Here is a 13,850-nt window from a genome sequence, read left to right as displayed (position 1 = left end):
ACATGAGGAAGTCATTTTTTACCGATATTTGCCATTTGATGGTTAATTTTGGACCTGTCTGCAGCCAAATCACATCCTGACACTTTGGGCTTCAAATAGTAAATAGAGGGCCACATAATATTTTGAGACGTTATTGTATTACTTACCTGGTGAGTTTATTGTTCCCATTCAAATTGATAAATACAAACTAGTTAAACGAGAGGCTTAAACTCTCTATGATTTTATAGTGATATTTTATTTTTGGAGTACAGAATTCATAAAAATCATCCTTATTTAGTGTTTGAAACCAACATATAAACCATTGCTAAAGAAAACAATCATTTGTTTAGTTAGACTTTTTTTTTTTAAGTTGAATTATTGCCCTTGTGACAACTTCACAACTAGACTCTAGATAATTCAAATGTAATGTTTCTAACAATCTTCAGAAGCATGTGATCATATTTCATGTTTGAATTTCCCTATTCCTTATTCTTTCATTGAAAATCACTGGCCAGTGTCCATTAGGTCATTTCATTCACCTGCAGAAGTGGCTGGAGTGAAGTGGTTGTGTTTCCTCTAACAGCCACATGAGGGCAGCAGACATCGCTTCCTCATGAAAATTAATATGCATCCCTCTTCCAGCTTACCTGTCGGAAATGTAGGATATAGGTTGGTTCTTTGGTTCAAAACATACTGGAAAATGTATATGAAATTTATTTTCTTCTAATAGTGAAAATAATATTACTAAATATGAAATCTGGACATTGGGGGTCGTTACCTGCTCTTCCTTCTGACCATATGTGTTCATCTGCATCACAGAGAAATCCTGCTTAAATAAGAAAGGCATGCTATAGGCATACTAATACTATTCTACAGTCATATTGTTATCAATGTTTAAATTCAATCTATTAAAAATATAAAACCACCTTTTGCGGATAAAAATATGATGCAACTATTCTCCTAGTCTTTGGGTGGCGCGTTTGTCCGAGCTGATGCGAAGCTAACTGCGGAAGTGCGTATCTACAAAAACACAGACACGCCCCCTAATGTTATTGGCGCGTGTGGCGGACTGGAGAAGAATGATACATGCTGATAAGCATATTTATTCAAATCATTCGTAAAATATTGATTACAACAATAGTCTGGGCTTTATCTTCATCTGCAAGCTCGGATCAATGATTTAATATGAGAAAAATAACTGAATGATCATTCACGAGACGGGAATGTAATTTGACAGCACGCGCACGCAGCATCCTGTTGCTCATCATGCGTCTGTAGATACATAACAACTGGCTAAAATAGATTAAGTTTTTAAAAAATAAAAAAATAAATAACAACAATTCTCTTGGTAGTTAAATCAAGTGTCACTTTTTCTCCGCAAAAATGATGAAAAGCGTAGGAAAGCTGTTTGGGTTAAGGCGAAAATGCGCGCCCCCAAAGTCTCGCATTGACAAGAAAAAGACGCGCGTGAATCCCATTGATAGTATGCTGGATGACAGCGACGAGGGCTCGTACGCCAGCACAACCAGCGTCAGTTCAGAGAGCGAGTACCAGAACTCCGAAGAGGAGCCCGGTTCCTCCGACAGCTCTTACAGAGCACGCGAGAGTGACGGGGACGACAGCAGCGAGACGGACGAGAAATGCACCGTGTCCCGTCAAAAGAGGAAAAGACCAGCCCCCGCTCCTGCTGCTCTAGATGACAGCTCCACTTCCAGCGATTCTAGCGATTCCTCCAGCGACGTCGGCGGAGAGCCGCTCAGGAGAGTACTGCAGAGAAAACGGCTCAGGCTGCCGGAGGACTCTGAGGACGAGGCTCTGCGGGAGAAGAAGAGAGAGGCAGAGGTAAAAGAAGCTGCTGCCAAGAGAAGAGAGAGAAAGAATAAACTCATGGAGCTGTCGAAGAGAAGAAAGTCGGGAACCCCGCGACGCAGGCGCAGGACGTTGGTAAGTTGACCAGGACAGAGCAAGAAACAGTATATAGTCATATAATCGCGGGGTCAACCACCATAACCTCTTGAGTCCTTAGAAGAAGAAAAAAAAACACTGCATATTTATTTCAAGTTAATTATTTACATTGCTATACTGCTGCAGGCTATGTTTGTCTGCTCGATTTGATAAAAATTTTGGGGAGAAACCTACAAATAGTTTACCACAAAAACAATATTTAACTTTCCTTGTAGAAATAATTGGGGAGATTTCTAGAGCTGAGGAATTTGTGAATATGAAAAACTTGCTTCTTTGACACATAGTTCAGGAAAACCTAATATGTACTATTTTTCTTCTAGAGCATCACCAATTATCCGATTCATGTAAATTTTATTCACTGAATAGCTTCTATACAAATTAAAGGATTAGTTCACTTTCAAATAAAAATTTCCTGATAATTTACTCACCCCCATGTCATCCACAATGTCCATGTCTTTCTTTCTTCAGTCGAAAAGAAATTAAGTTTTTTGATGAAAACATTCCAGGATTATACTCCTTATAGTGGACTTCAATGGACTCCAAACAGTTGAAGGTCAAAATTACAGTTTCAGTGCAGCTTCAAAGGGCTTTAAACGATACCAGACGAGGAATAAGTGTCTTATCTAGCAAAACGATCGGCCATTTTTAAAAAAAAATATAAATGCATATGCTTTATAAACACAAATGATCGCATTGCACGTGCTTCCGCTTTCTTTATTCTTCAAAAAGCTTATGCTGTATGTCCTACGCCTTCCCTATTCTACTTATGGAAAAAACGGAACTGGCGCCACATTCGTTATAAAGCATATACATTTGTATTTTTTACGAAAATGACCAATCGTTTCACTAGATAAGACCCTTATTCCTCGTCTGGTATCGTTTAAAGCCCTTTGAAGCTGCACTGAAACTGTAATTTTGACCTTCAACCGTTTGGAGGCCACTGAAGTCCACTGTAAGGAGAATAATCCTGGAATGTTTTCATCAAAAATCTTAATTTCTTTTCGACTGAAGAAAGAAAGACATGAACATCTTGGATGACATGGGGGTGAGTAAATTATCAGGAAAATTTTATTTGAAAGTGAACTAATCCTTTAAAAATGTTTCAACCATTTACAATTTCTACTGTCGACACTTTAATAATGATATATAACATCATGTTGTTACAAAAATAACAGTAATGGCGACAAAACAACAGCGTTCCCTTGAAAAGTATTGGTTAACTGTATACCTTGTTGATTTGTTTTCTGCAGGGTTCAGAAGAAGAGGAAGAGGAGATCAAGGAGGACAAAGTTGAAGAGCAAAGTAAAGCAGACGATACTGGTGATGAATCTAGTGTGGAAGACAACGACAATCCTCTGAACAGCAGCGAGGAGGAAAAACTTGCTGATAGTAGTGACAGTCTGAAGGATTTTATTGTGGAGGAAGATGAACAGAAAAATTATAAAGAGCAGGAGGAAGAGGGGGAGAACAAAGACAAGGCCTTTCTCTCTCACCTTCCACGCCAGTGTAAGACTATGTGCTTGTGGCCTTTTGTTTGCAGTTTGGAAACGTGTAGATGTGTCTTTAACGTTTAAATTAATTAGAAGATCTCATGTTTCAATTCTCTTTACAGTTATCACAGGATCTCAGCTCACCCACTTCCAGGTGGTGGTCAAAGCCTTGCTGATCAATGTACTGGACTCAACTTTCCTCAGTTCACTTTACAGTACGTTCATCAAGTTATTCCTTCTCTTATTAGCACTGAATATACGTGTGTGTGTGTGTGTGTATACATAATATATATATTAGGGCTGTTAATGCATGCAGTTTATTCAAAATCAGTGTTTTTGTTGACTAGGAAAATAAGATGCCCTTACATGTCAGAATAAGTTGTGCTGTGTCTTAGTTTTGGCAATTAAAGGAAATGACTGAAATTGTCCAATCTGATTGTTTAAAAAGCAAATGTTGACAAAATACTTTTAAGTACTTCTTACGATAAGTGTGCGCTTAATCGCGATTTATCTCTCAAAAAGGGAGTGATTAATTGCGATTAAAAATTTTAATCTATTGACAGCCCTAATTTGTTTGTGTGTATATATATGTATACACACACTAAGATATAAATACTTATATTCAGCAAGGACATTAAATTGATGATATTATGTTTAATTATTTCTTTTTAAAAGAAATAATGTTCTTTTTTATCTTTCTATTCATCAAAGAATCCTGGGAAAAAATGTATCACAGTTTTTCAAAAAAATATTAAGCAGCGCAGCTGTTTTCAACATTGATAATAATAAGAAATGTTTCTTGAGGACCAAATCAACGTAGAATGATTTCTGAAGGATCATGTGACACTGAAGACTGGAGTAATGCCTGGCATTTGGCATTATAAAATATATATATAAAATGTATTTTAGATTAATGCTGTCTTGATTAAAAAATCGTACATCCCCCAAACATTTGAATGGTAGTGTATATATTTTTCCATTTGTATCAATGACTACAGGTGGTGAACGAACAAAGCGATACGCCCAGGAGATGAAATCGTCATTGCTTCATTTTGATGAGCGATTGGTTCTTCCCCGCCTGGAGAACCTGAAGCAAAGGAGCCGCTGGAAAGAGCGTTACAAAGTAAGATAAGATAAAACCCCTTTGTGTTTCTCTTTGTCTTTTTAATGAAAAGCTGTAACATTTCTAAGTATAATTGCTTGCTTTACTATTTTGAAACAGTCATGGTGTGGTGTAGATTAATACATACTTTCATGTCTATTTACCGTTTTTATTTATGTAAAGGAAAGGGTAGAATGTTATCCCAAGTTGCGGGTTTTGATGGCAAGGACCCAGACGAAGGGATGTGAAGCCTGTGAGCTTCACAGGACGGGCCGCTTCACCGTGCGGCTCTCTGGCCAGTTGTACCACAACAACACCCTGCAGGAGGACCAGTTCATGCCTGATGATTACCAGGTTGTTTTTCATGCAAATCACTTAAACAATTTGACCATATTTTGTTTGAAGATATATTTCGAATGCTTCTTGATCGAATGTTTAACAATTGCAGAGTTTCTATGTTGGCTCTGTCTGTGCCAGTCGTACTGAGGTCTACCATGCCCTGAAGCACTTTAAATACCATCTGTTTGAGAGGTGTCGTACAGCTTTAGAAGCTCAGAAGGAAATACAGGAAGAGGAAACAGGAGAGGACAACGAACCAGTTAAGGACACAGTCAACAAGGTGTTTACCAAACTGCAGGATGGAGGCTGGATCAGTGAGGTGGGAATATGGAACCTGCTCTTTCTGTGTCTTTGAAAGCTACTTGAAGGGATAGTTCACCCAAGGGCGAATTTCTTGCAGAGTTCAGCTCCAATCCCAATTAAACACAACTGAACCAGCTGATCAGGGTCTTACTTGGCATACTAGAAACTTCCAAGCAGGTGTGTTGAGGCAAGTTGGAGCTAAACTCTGCAGGACAGTGGCCCTCCAGGACTGAGTTTGGACACCCCTGACATAGGAAATTTTTAGGAAAATAGTCCATCTCTGTGAGTCCATATAATGGCACTGAATCGTTGTCGATCTGTTGACACTTGAAAAACCACACACAGCAATCTTGACAGTAATCCGTACGACCCCAGTGGATGAATCTATGGATCACAGGCCCCGTTTACACTAGTGCGTTTTCGTTTTAAAACGGCTTTTTAAAATGGAAAGATCCACTACAATGGCATTTCCACAGCATTTTAGAAATTATCTCCGTCAACACTACACGACCAAAAACGCATGTCACATGACCGTTCACGCATGCACACTGGGCATACAAGTGTAAACAGTTGCTTCTTGCACATGTAGGTAGCTGCAGTATTAAAATATTGCTTTAGTTTAAGTTTAACTGCACAGTAGCTGCTAAAAATGACAACAAAGCCAGCAAAGATTGCTTTTTAGTCTCTATGTTATTGTTTACACAGTCATCAAGGATACGCAGAGAGCATGGGCATGGGCAGCCATGCTATCGTTTTCAAAAGTCTCCATTTTCGAGGGTCGAAAACGCCGGAGTAGTGCAAACAACAGGCATAACCGAAGCAAAAGTTTTGAGTTTTAAAACGAAAACGATTATTTCGCAATTGTACGCACAGGAGAGCTTCCCGTGTAACAAAAGTCTCCATCTAGTTCACAAGAAGTCCATACGCACATGAATTTGTTCATAATCTCATTCAAATGTTAGTGAATTTGTACTATTCTAAATGAGCGGTCACGTGCACAAGTTTAGTCATTCGCATAAAACATGCCAAAACCATCTCTATATAAGGGCTTTCCACACAACCTTTCCTTTTCAGCATTTCGTCACTCTTGTCAAACATATTATGCCAATCTCTGTAGACGTGTTCTCGCCAGATCCTCGAGCGATGCCAAGTGTGTCATTCTCGAAACCAGTTCAATCATAATAAACACCTTTTATTACAGACCTCTGATTAACCAGCTGTACATGCGCGTAAATCTGCATTATTCAGAGAAACCGCGCAGCTGAAGCCATTACGCAGCTTTTCTTACTCTTTCACTGTATATGAAATATTTAAAGGGTTAGTTCACCCAAAAATGACATTTCTGTCATTAATTACTCACCTTCAAGTCGTTCTACACCCGTAAGACCTTCGTTCATATTCAGAACAAAAATTAAGATGAAATGCGAGGGTATCTGATCCACACATAGGCAGCAACGTCATTGCAGCTTTTGACGCCCAGAAAGGTAGTTGAAAACTTGGTTAAAATAGTCAACGTGACTACAGTGGTTCAACCTTAATGTTATGAAGTGATGAGAATACTTTTTGTGTGCAAAAACAAAACCACTGTATGCACGTTTGCTATTTTAACCATGTTTTCAACTACCTTTCTGGATGTCAAAAGGTGCAATGACTGTGTTGTGGATCAGATACCCGTGGATTTCATCAAAAATATCTTAATTTGTGTTCTGAAGATGAACAAAGGTCTTATGGGTGTGGAACAACATGAGGGTGAGTAATTAATGACAGAATTGTCATTTTTGGTAAACTAACCCTTTAAGATGAAATTGAATGGCATTATTTATTAATTATTAATTTATAATTATAGAAGGAAACACAGAAAATACATTTTAATACTAAAGTTTTTGGCGAATCATGATTTTCATACACAGATTTCACTCACAAATTTGTGTGTACACTTGCTTAGTGAATGAGACCCAATGTCGTCTTAAATTAAATGACAGGTGTAAGAAAAATAGTGATATTTTTTACTTTTTAACTATAAATCATGGCTTCCAGTCGACTGTCATGTGAGCGATCACAAGAGGGACATCTATCATTTCGCTTCAGAAGACATTGATTCATCCATGGGGTTGTATGGATTACTGTCATGATCGCTGTGTGGTTAAGCAAGCTTCAACCGAGCGACATCCATTCAGTGCCATTATATGGACTCACAGAGATGGATTATTTTTGCTAAAAATCTTCTTTGTGCTTATCTGAAGAAAGAAAGCCATATACATCAGGGATGGCATGAGGGTGAGTAAATGATGAGAGAATTTTCATTTTTGGGTGAACTATCCCTTTAAATGTGTATGAGCACACTGATTCCTTTTTTCTTTCTATCCATTTAGCAATATGAGAAGTTTCAGGAACATCTCAATTCTGCCGATTACTTCCAGGAAGAAAAGCTGGACTGAAAAGAATAAACTCATCCTAATGGCATCGATCTACCCTCTTATTTTTGTAAATATTTTTTTTTTTTTTTTTTGTTAAAGCATGGCTAACTTTCGGGTTTTTGAAAAGTATGTGCCCTGAAGTTTTAGCGTTTTCATTTTATAATCACACTGCTGTATAAATTGCTTCTGCATGATTGTTACAAATTCAGTGCTGAGTACACAATACTCAATATATACAAACAATATTACAAGCTGCACCCCAAAATGTAACAAATTTGTCCAAATCCTGAGGATTTAAAAATCAGGAAAATACAGTATTTTACCCTGATTCATTGTGCTTTCAAAGATATGTCTGTTTTTAAGCCTTCATTTGTAAGTAATCTCATATTAACACTTCTGCATAAATGCATCCAAGCGATTTTAGTGTTTCATTGTTCTTGTAATAAACAAGATTCATAACCAGGTTCTGCTAAATGTCATGTTTTGCACCACAAACGATTTCTGAATTCAAATTGTACATTTTATTAGAAACAGCAGTCAAACAATGCATATAACATAATCTACAGACTCGTGCTGAAACGGCATCCTCACAGGACACCAAGCTTGTATTCGGTCATGATGTGAGGATCGCCCATCATTTCACTCTGGACAGGATCTGAGGGGGGGGGGAAAGTTATATATGAACCTAGTATACTGCACAAAAATCACTTGTCAAATTGTCCAAATAAACTGTAATACAACCAGAAATCACTACTACCATATTCTTATAAAGCAAACTCAAGCAAGAAACTAAACAGCTCATAACTTTGAGAACATGAAAGGTAACGTGTGTGTGTTATGACGGATGTATCTTCATACCATTGAGGATGTCCTCAAAGCCAATGTAGTCATCACTACCTCTGAGGGTATCCAGGGCCAGATTTGAGCTTGGCAGGAAGGGCAAACGCTGAATCTGAAAGAAAGCAAGTGCAGTGTTTAAATACAATGGTCATAATGAGCTTAGTGTGTACAGTTTATGGTATAATTTACATGTGAGCAAGAGTCATAAACAATACCTGTCTAGCCGCTCTGTACTCCATCTGTAGTTTGAGGGGTGCGTGGAGACCCTGGATGTTCCTTAGTGTGTTGAAATTCATCTTGTCCTGGTTAAGCTGGAACTGGTGTCACATAATACAAACTGGGGTTACACTTTGTTTAAAGATGTCCTTGTTACAGTGTAATTACAAGTACAGAGTAAACGTGAATAACATTTTTACTATAGGGTTAAGTGCTTGTAATTATTCATAATTTACTGTTACCATAGAAAGTATGTGTAACAGACACTAAAATGAAGCTGGTTATAAATCACAATCATGAATTTTGTGCTGATGAATATAATTCGGTTTTGCTCGTCACAGTGTAAGCCTAATACGTTAACTTGGTATCATAAATATAATTTAAAAAATAATAAAATAAGACAATATGATTTAATACTTTGACAGTATTAAAATAACTATAATATAATACAATGCAGTATGATTAAACACAGACCTTCATTTTGTATGTTTTTTTTTTTTTTTTTTTAAAATATTCTTTGGCAAAATGTGATTGAAATTATTGCGGTTATCCCAAATAATTGCAATTAGATTGAATAACCATGATTAGATGATAAATGAATTGTGACAGGCCAACATTTGACACTACATTCCACTTAAAAGCTCAACACTAATAAGCATTGGTGGATTCAATACACACTTATTGAGCTAATGGCTATTTATTTTATATGTTTCTGAGGCTTATTATTTAAAGGATTAGTTCACTTTCAAATAAAATTTTCCTGATAATTTACTCACCCTCCATGTCATCCAAGATGTTCATGTCTTTCTTTCTTCAGTCGAAAAGAAATGAAGGTTTTTGATGAAAACATTCCAGGATTATTCTCCTTATAGTGGACTTCAATGGTCTCCAAATGGTTGAAGGTCAAAATTACAGTTTCAGTGCAGCTTCAAAGGGCTTTAAACGATACCAGATGAGGAATAAGGGTCTTATCTAGCGAAAAGATCAGTCATTTTCGAAAAAAAAAAAAAAAAATGTAAATGTATATGCTTTATATAAACAAATGATTGCCTTCCACGTGGTTCCGCCAAAACCACACTTCCGTATTCCATAAGCTTTTTGAATCGTAACAAAGCACTGTTCACCAGAGGAGAACTGGCCCCCCGACTAAGCCTGGTTTCTCCCAAGGTTTTTTTTCTCCATTTTAACACCTATTTGCCACCTGATGTCACCTGTTGGAGTTTGGGTTCCTTGCCGCTGTCGCCTTTGGCTTGCTTAGTTGGGGACACTTGACATTTGACTTGACATTCGATATTCAACAGTATTCTTGACATTTATTCAACAGTGCTTTTGATCTGCCTGCATTGACACTATTCTTTAAGAGCTGCTGTGCAGCCAAAATTATATACCAGTTATCACTGTAAAGCTGCTTTGACACAATCTGCATTGTAAAAAGCACTATATAAATAAAGGTGACTTGACTTGACGAATACGGAAAGAGGAAGCACGTGCAAGGCAAAGATTTGTTTATATAAAGCATATACATTTACATTTTTTTCGAAAATGACCGATTGTTTCACTAGATAAGACCCTTATTCCTCATCTGGTATCGTTTAAAGCCCTTTGAAGCTGCACTGAAACTAATTTTGACCTTCAACCGTTTGGAGCCCATTGAAGTCCATTATAAGGAGAATAATCCTGGAATGTTTTCATCAAAAACCTTCATTTCTTTTCGACTGGTGAAAGAAAGACATGAACATCTTGTATGACATGGGGGTGAGTAAATTATCAGGAAAATTTTATTTGAAAGTGAACTTAATCCTTTAATGGTAATGAACTGTTACCTATATGGCATATACAATAATTCGAGTTTTTTCTAATGTTTGTATATTAAATTTATTATAAATCAGTGCTACTATGTTATTTAACAATTATGCAATATATTTTGTATATATGTGACTATTTAAAATGATGTACAGGGAGTGCAGAATTATTAGGCAAGTTGATTTTCTGATCATATTTTTTTCCCAAGCACATTTTACCAATTCCAATCCACATCAATCTTAATAACTACTATTAATATTGTTTTTAATCATTTATAAGTGATATATAATTGTTCATGAAGGCTGGAAATGAAAAATGCCTTATATTCAGGTGTGCAGAATTATTAGGCAAGTTTTCTTTTACAGGCAAAATGAGCCAAAAAAGAGATTTAACTCAGACTGAAAAGTCAAAAATTATTAAATACTCATGAGAAGGACGCAATACTAATGCAATACTAGAAATTGCAAAGTTAAAGCATGACCAAGGGACAGCAAAATGCTCATTGGGTCAGCGGGGTCAGACAAAAACAGGTGGAAAAGAAAAGACACATGTTAACTGCAAAATAATTAAGAATTAAGGTGAAGAATTAAGTGTGAAACCATCAGGAACCCTTTAGTCTCCAGCGCCACCATTTTCCAGAACTGCAACCTACCTGGAGTCTCCAGAAGTGCAAGGTGTTAGGATCTCAGAGACTTAGGTTAGCTAAAGAATCCTAAAAAATGACCCGCACTTGATAAGAATCACAAGCTGAAGTGTTATGAAATACATGAAGACTGGGTTTTTATAGGCCTTATAGACAGAAAGATTGAGAGTGACTCCTGAAGGACCAGCACCACATCCTCTTGTACCACTGTTTGAAGAATTTATCTTCCAGAATCTGGCAGTAAGTTTTGGAAGATCATTTTTAGTCCATCTCTGCAAGACAGACATTTCAGGATAAGAGATGGACTAAAAGTGAACTCAAACACCTTACTGCCAGATTCTGGATAAATTCTTCAAACAGTGGTACAAGAGGATGTGGTGCTGGTCCTTCAGGAGTCACTCTCAAGCTGTCTGTCTATAAGCCCTATTAAAACCCAGTCTTCATGTATTTTATAACACTTCAGCTTGTGATTCTTATCAAGTGCAGGTCATTTTTTAGGATTCTTTAGCTAACCTAAGTCTCTGAGATCCTAACACCTTGCACTTCTGGAGACTCCAGGTAGGTTGCAGTTCTGGAAAATGGTGGCGCTGGAGACTAAAGGGTTCCTGATGGTTTCACACTTAATTCTTCACCTTAATTCTTAATTATTTTGCAGTTAACATGTGTCTTTTCTTTTCCACCTGTTTTTGTCTGACCCCGCTGACCCAATGAGCATTTTGCTGTCCCTTGGTCATGCTTTAACTTTGCAATTTCTAGTATTGCATTAGTATTGTGTCCTTCTCATGAGTATTTAATAATTTTTGACTTTTCAGTCTTGAGTTAAATCTCTTTTTTGGCTCATTTTGCCTGTAAAAGAAAACTTGCCTAATAATTCTGCACACCTGAATATAAGGCATTTTTCATTTCCAGCCTTCATGAACAATTATATATCACTTATAAATGATTAAAAACAATATTAATAGTAGTTATTAAGATTGATGTGGATTGGAATTGGTAAAATGTGCTTGGGAAAAAAATATGATCAGAAAATCAACTTGCCTAATAATTCTGCACTCCCTGTATATCACTATACATTTCAGGTCTTAGCAAGAGCATCATCATTTACTACCAATATTTTTCTTGATATGTTCTGTTCTATATATTTTTCCCCTCCATTGTCCATCTTGCACATGTATTCATATACATTTAGATGTATTTTGTAGGACAATGCACTCAAGCAGCCATTCTACTTTTTTTACTTACATTTTTCTCAGAGAGCTCCAATGGATGACTCGGTAGAAGCTCATTTTTTACACTTGAGAACCTATGGTCACAGCAAAATGAAATCTTTAGAATATAAATAAGCATAAAGAAATGTTTATTTATAAGGTTTCTATGGCCAGAAGAACTCACCCTCTTCGCAAAGAGTCTTGAACTCCATAAGGACCAGCCTGTGGACACAGACCTGTGACAGGAACACTGTCCTTCAGCTGAGAGCGCAGGCCACGAGTATTCTGCAGAAAACAGTATTATTGTTATAGAAATATAAAGAAAAGGAAACTAAAGTCAAAATGCACAGGTTAAAAGGGCCTGAATGAGTGGTTGAAAGCTTCCACGCTACATTAAGGTTTTCAGTCTTTACAGCTAAGACTAATACAAAGTGAAAGTAAGGCCATGACACATCACAATTCATTTAGAAGCTAACAACTAAGTGGCTAAATTAATTCTGAAAATGATTCATTTCTGTCGAGGCAAATAATAAAAGATCCATACTTTCATGTGGAAATTATTACTGATTAATCTGTCCTGGAATATAAATAAACACGAACTATTGTGCTATGCTAGTTAGCTAGCTAAACACCAGTATAGCACAAATAAGCACTTTATTAACATCAAACGCACATACTTTCACACTATGAAATAGAGAGCAAGAAAATAACACATATCACGACCTTATGAAATGCAACAAAATAAATCAATAATGAAATAAACTGGAGCTCTACATTACCATCTTCAAGCGAATTTCGTCTTAACGATCAGCATAAATGCACTTCCTGTCAATCTCCGGAAACACTGTTATCATGTGACCGCGACGTATGAATATTTTTTGTCGCTGTTTAATACACGATTATTGCTCTGTTATCGTTTTTGACAACATATATTAGAGGGGTATGTATTTAAAAATATATATTAAACATATATAAGCTGCAAAAATCTGTTGCACTTGATCCTGCTGATGTTCAAGTATGTATCTGCGCGTTTGAGATTTGCGGATGGGGGTATAGCTCAGTGGTAGAGCATTTGACTGCAGATCAAGAGGTCCCCGGTTCAAATCCGGGTGCCCCCTCACGACAAACTCTTTTTTGGCATAGTTAGTAAACACAATGTTCATAATACATTTGTCGACATGAAATTATGCAAACAAAGCAAGCCAGACGAGACTACACAGAATTGACCAGTGGTGCCAGCAACTGAACGCACCGAGTGCATCATTGTGACTAATCCGAGATCAGGTTTGAAGAAACATTTTCAGTTGCTGAAAGAAAGCATGGGCAATTGAAAAGACTCGCTCAAGCTGTTTAATTTCCTAAGCATTTTACATTACAAGAATCAGGCTCAGACTGTTTCACTGCAAATTTGGCAGCTCACTTACAGGAAAAAAATGATTGTCCCAAATCATAGCTCACTCTGTTAAAGGGGTGGTTACATGCGATTTCACTTTTTTAACTTTAGTTAGTGTGTAATGTTGCTGCTTGAGCATAAACAGTATCTGC

General features: G+C 37.0%; 2 protein-coding genes and 1 non-coding gene across 3 annotated transcripts; 2 read left to right on the top strand and 1 right to left on the bottom strand.

The window, feature by feature from the left end:
• Positions 1–1,041: 1,041 nt before the first annotated feature.
• On the top strand, positions 1,042–8,058 carry ccdc82 (coiled-coil domain containing 82). The gene is made up of 7 exons (XM_048165942.1): positions 1,042–1,923; positions 3,195–3,450; positions 3,557–3,649; positions 4,433–4,557; positions 4,720–4,890; positions 4,985–5,194; positions 7,551–8,058. Exons 1-7 carry the CDS (start codon positions 1,363–1,365, stop codon positions 7,614–7,616), a joined length of 1,482 nt encoding a protein of 493 aa, XP_048021899.1. The 5' UTR covers positions 1,042–1,362; the 3' UTR covers positions 7,617–8,058.
• A 39-nt stretch (positions 8,059–8,097) lies between these two features.
• On the bottom strand, positions 8,098–13,227 carry LOC125252553 (proteasome maturation protein). The gene is made up of 6 exons (XM_048165943.1): positions 13,085–13,227; positions 12,490–12,590; positions 12,340–12,400; positions 8,651–8,752; positions 8,454–8,547; positions 8,098–8,250 (listed from the first exon to the last, which is right to left on the bottom strand). The coding sequence occupies exons 1-6, from the start codon at positions 13,085–13,087 to the stop codon at positions 8,183–8,185; spliced, it is 429 nt and encodes a 142-aa protein (XP_048021900.1). The 5' UTR covers positions 13,088–13,227; the 3' UTR covers positions 8,098–8,182.
• A 124-nt stretch (positions 13,228–13,351) lies between these two features.
• trnac-gca lies at positions 13,352–13,423 on the top strand. The gene has a single exon. It is a non-coding gene; the product is annotated as a tRNA-Cys (tRNA).
• The last annotated feature ends 427 nt before the right edge of the window (positions 13,424–13,850 follow it).

This window comes from Megalobrama amblycephala, linkage group LG18, assembly GCF_018812025.1.
Source record: "Megalobrama amblycephala isolate DHTTF-2021 linkage group LG18, ASM1881202v1, whole genome shotgun sequence".
In the NCBI taxonomy this organism is placed as follows: domain Eukaryota; kingdom Metazoa; phylum Chordata; class Actinopteri; order Cypriniformes; family Xenocyprididae; genus Megalobrama; species Megalobrama amblycephala.
Note: the sequence above shows the minus strand (reverse complement) of the source record. Positions and strands in the feature narration are given on the sequence as shown.

What these genes read in the sequence shown, in the direction of transcription:
- ccdc82 (XM_048165942.1), top strand. Translation starts at nt 1,363, where the DNA reads ATGATGAAAAGCGTAGGAAAGCTGTTTGGGTTAAGGCGAAAATGCGCG. An exon ending in GACGCAGGCGCAGGACGTTG is followed by an intron (nt 1,924 to 3,194) that starts GTAAGTTGACCA and finishes TGTTTTCTGCAG; the next exon opens with GGTTCAGAAGAAGAGGAAGA. An exon ending in GCTGGAAAGAGCGTTACAAA is followed by an intron (nt 4,558 to 4,719) that starts GTAAGATAAGAT and finishes ATTTATGTAAAG; the next exon opens with GAAAGGGTAGAATGTTATCC.
- LOC125252553 (XM_048165943.1), bottom strand. An exon ending in TGGAGCTCTCTGAGAAAAAT is followed by an intron (nt 8,753 to 12,339) that starts GTAAGTAAAAAA and finishes ATGTGACACCAG; the next exon opens with TTCCAGCTTAACCAGGACAA. An exon ending in CTTTGAGGACATCCTCAATG is followed by an intron (nt 8,251 to 8,453) that starts GTATGAAGATAC and finishes CCCCCCCCTCAG; the next exon opens with ATCCTGTCCAGAGTGAAATG.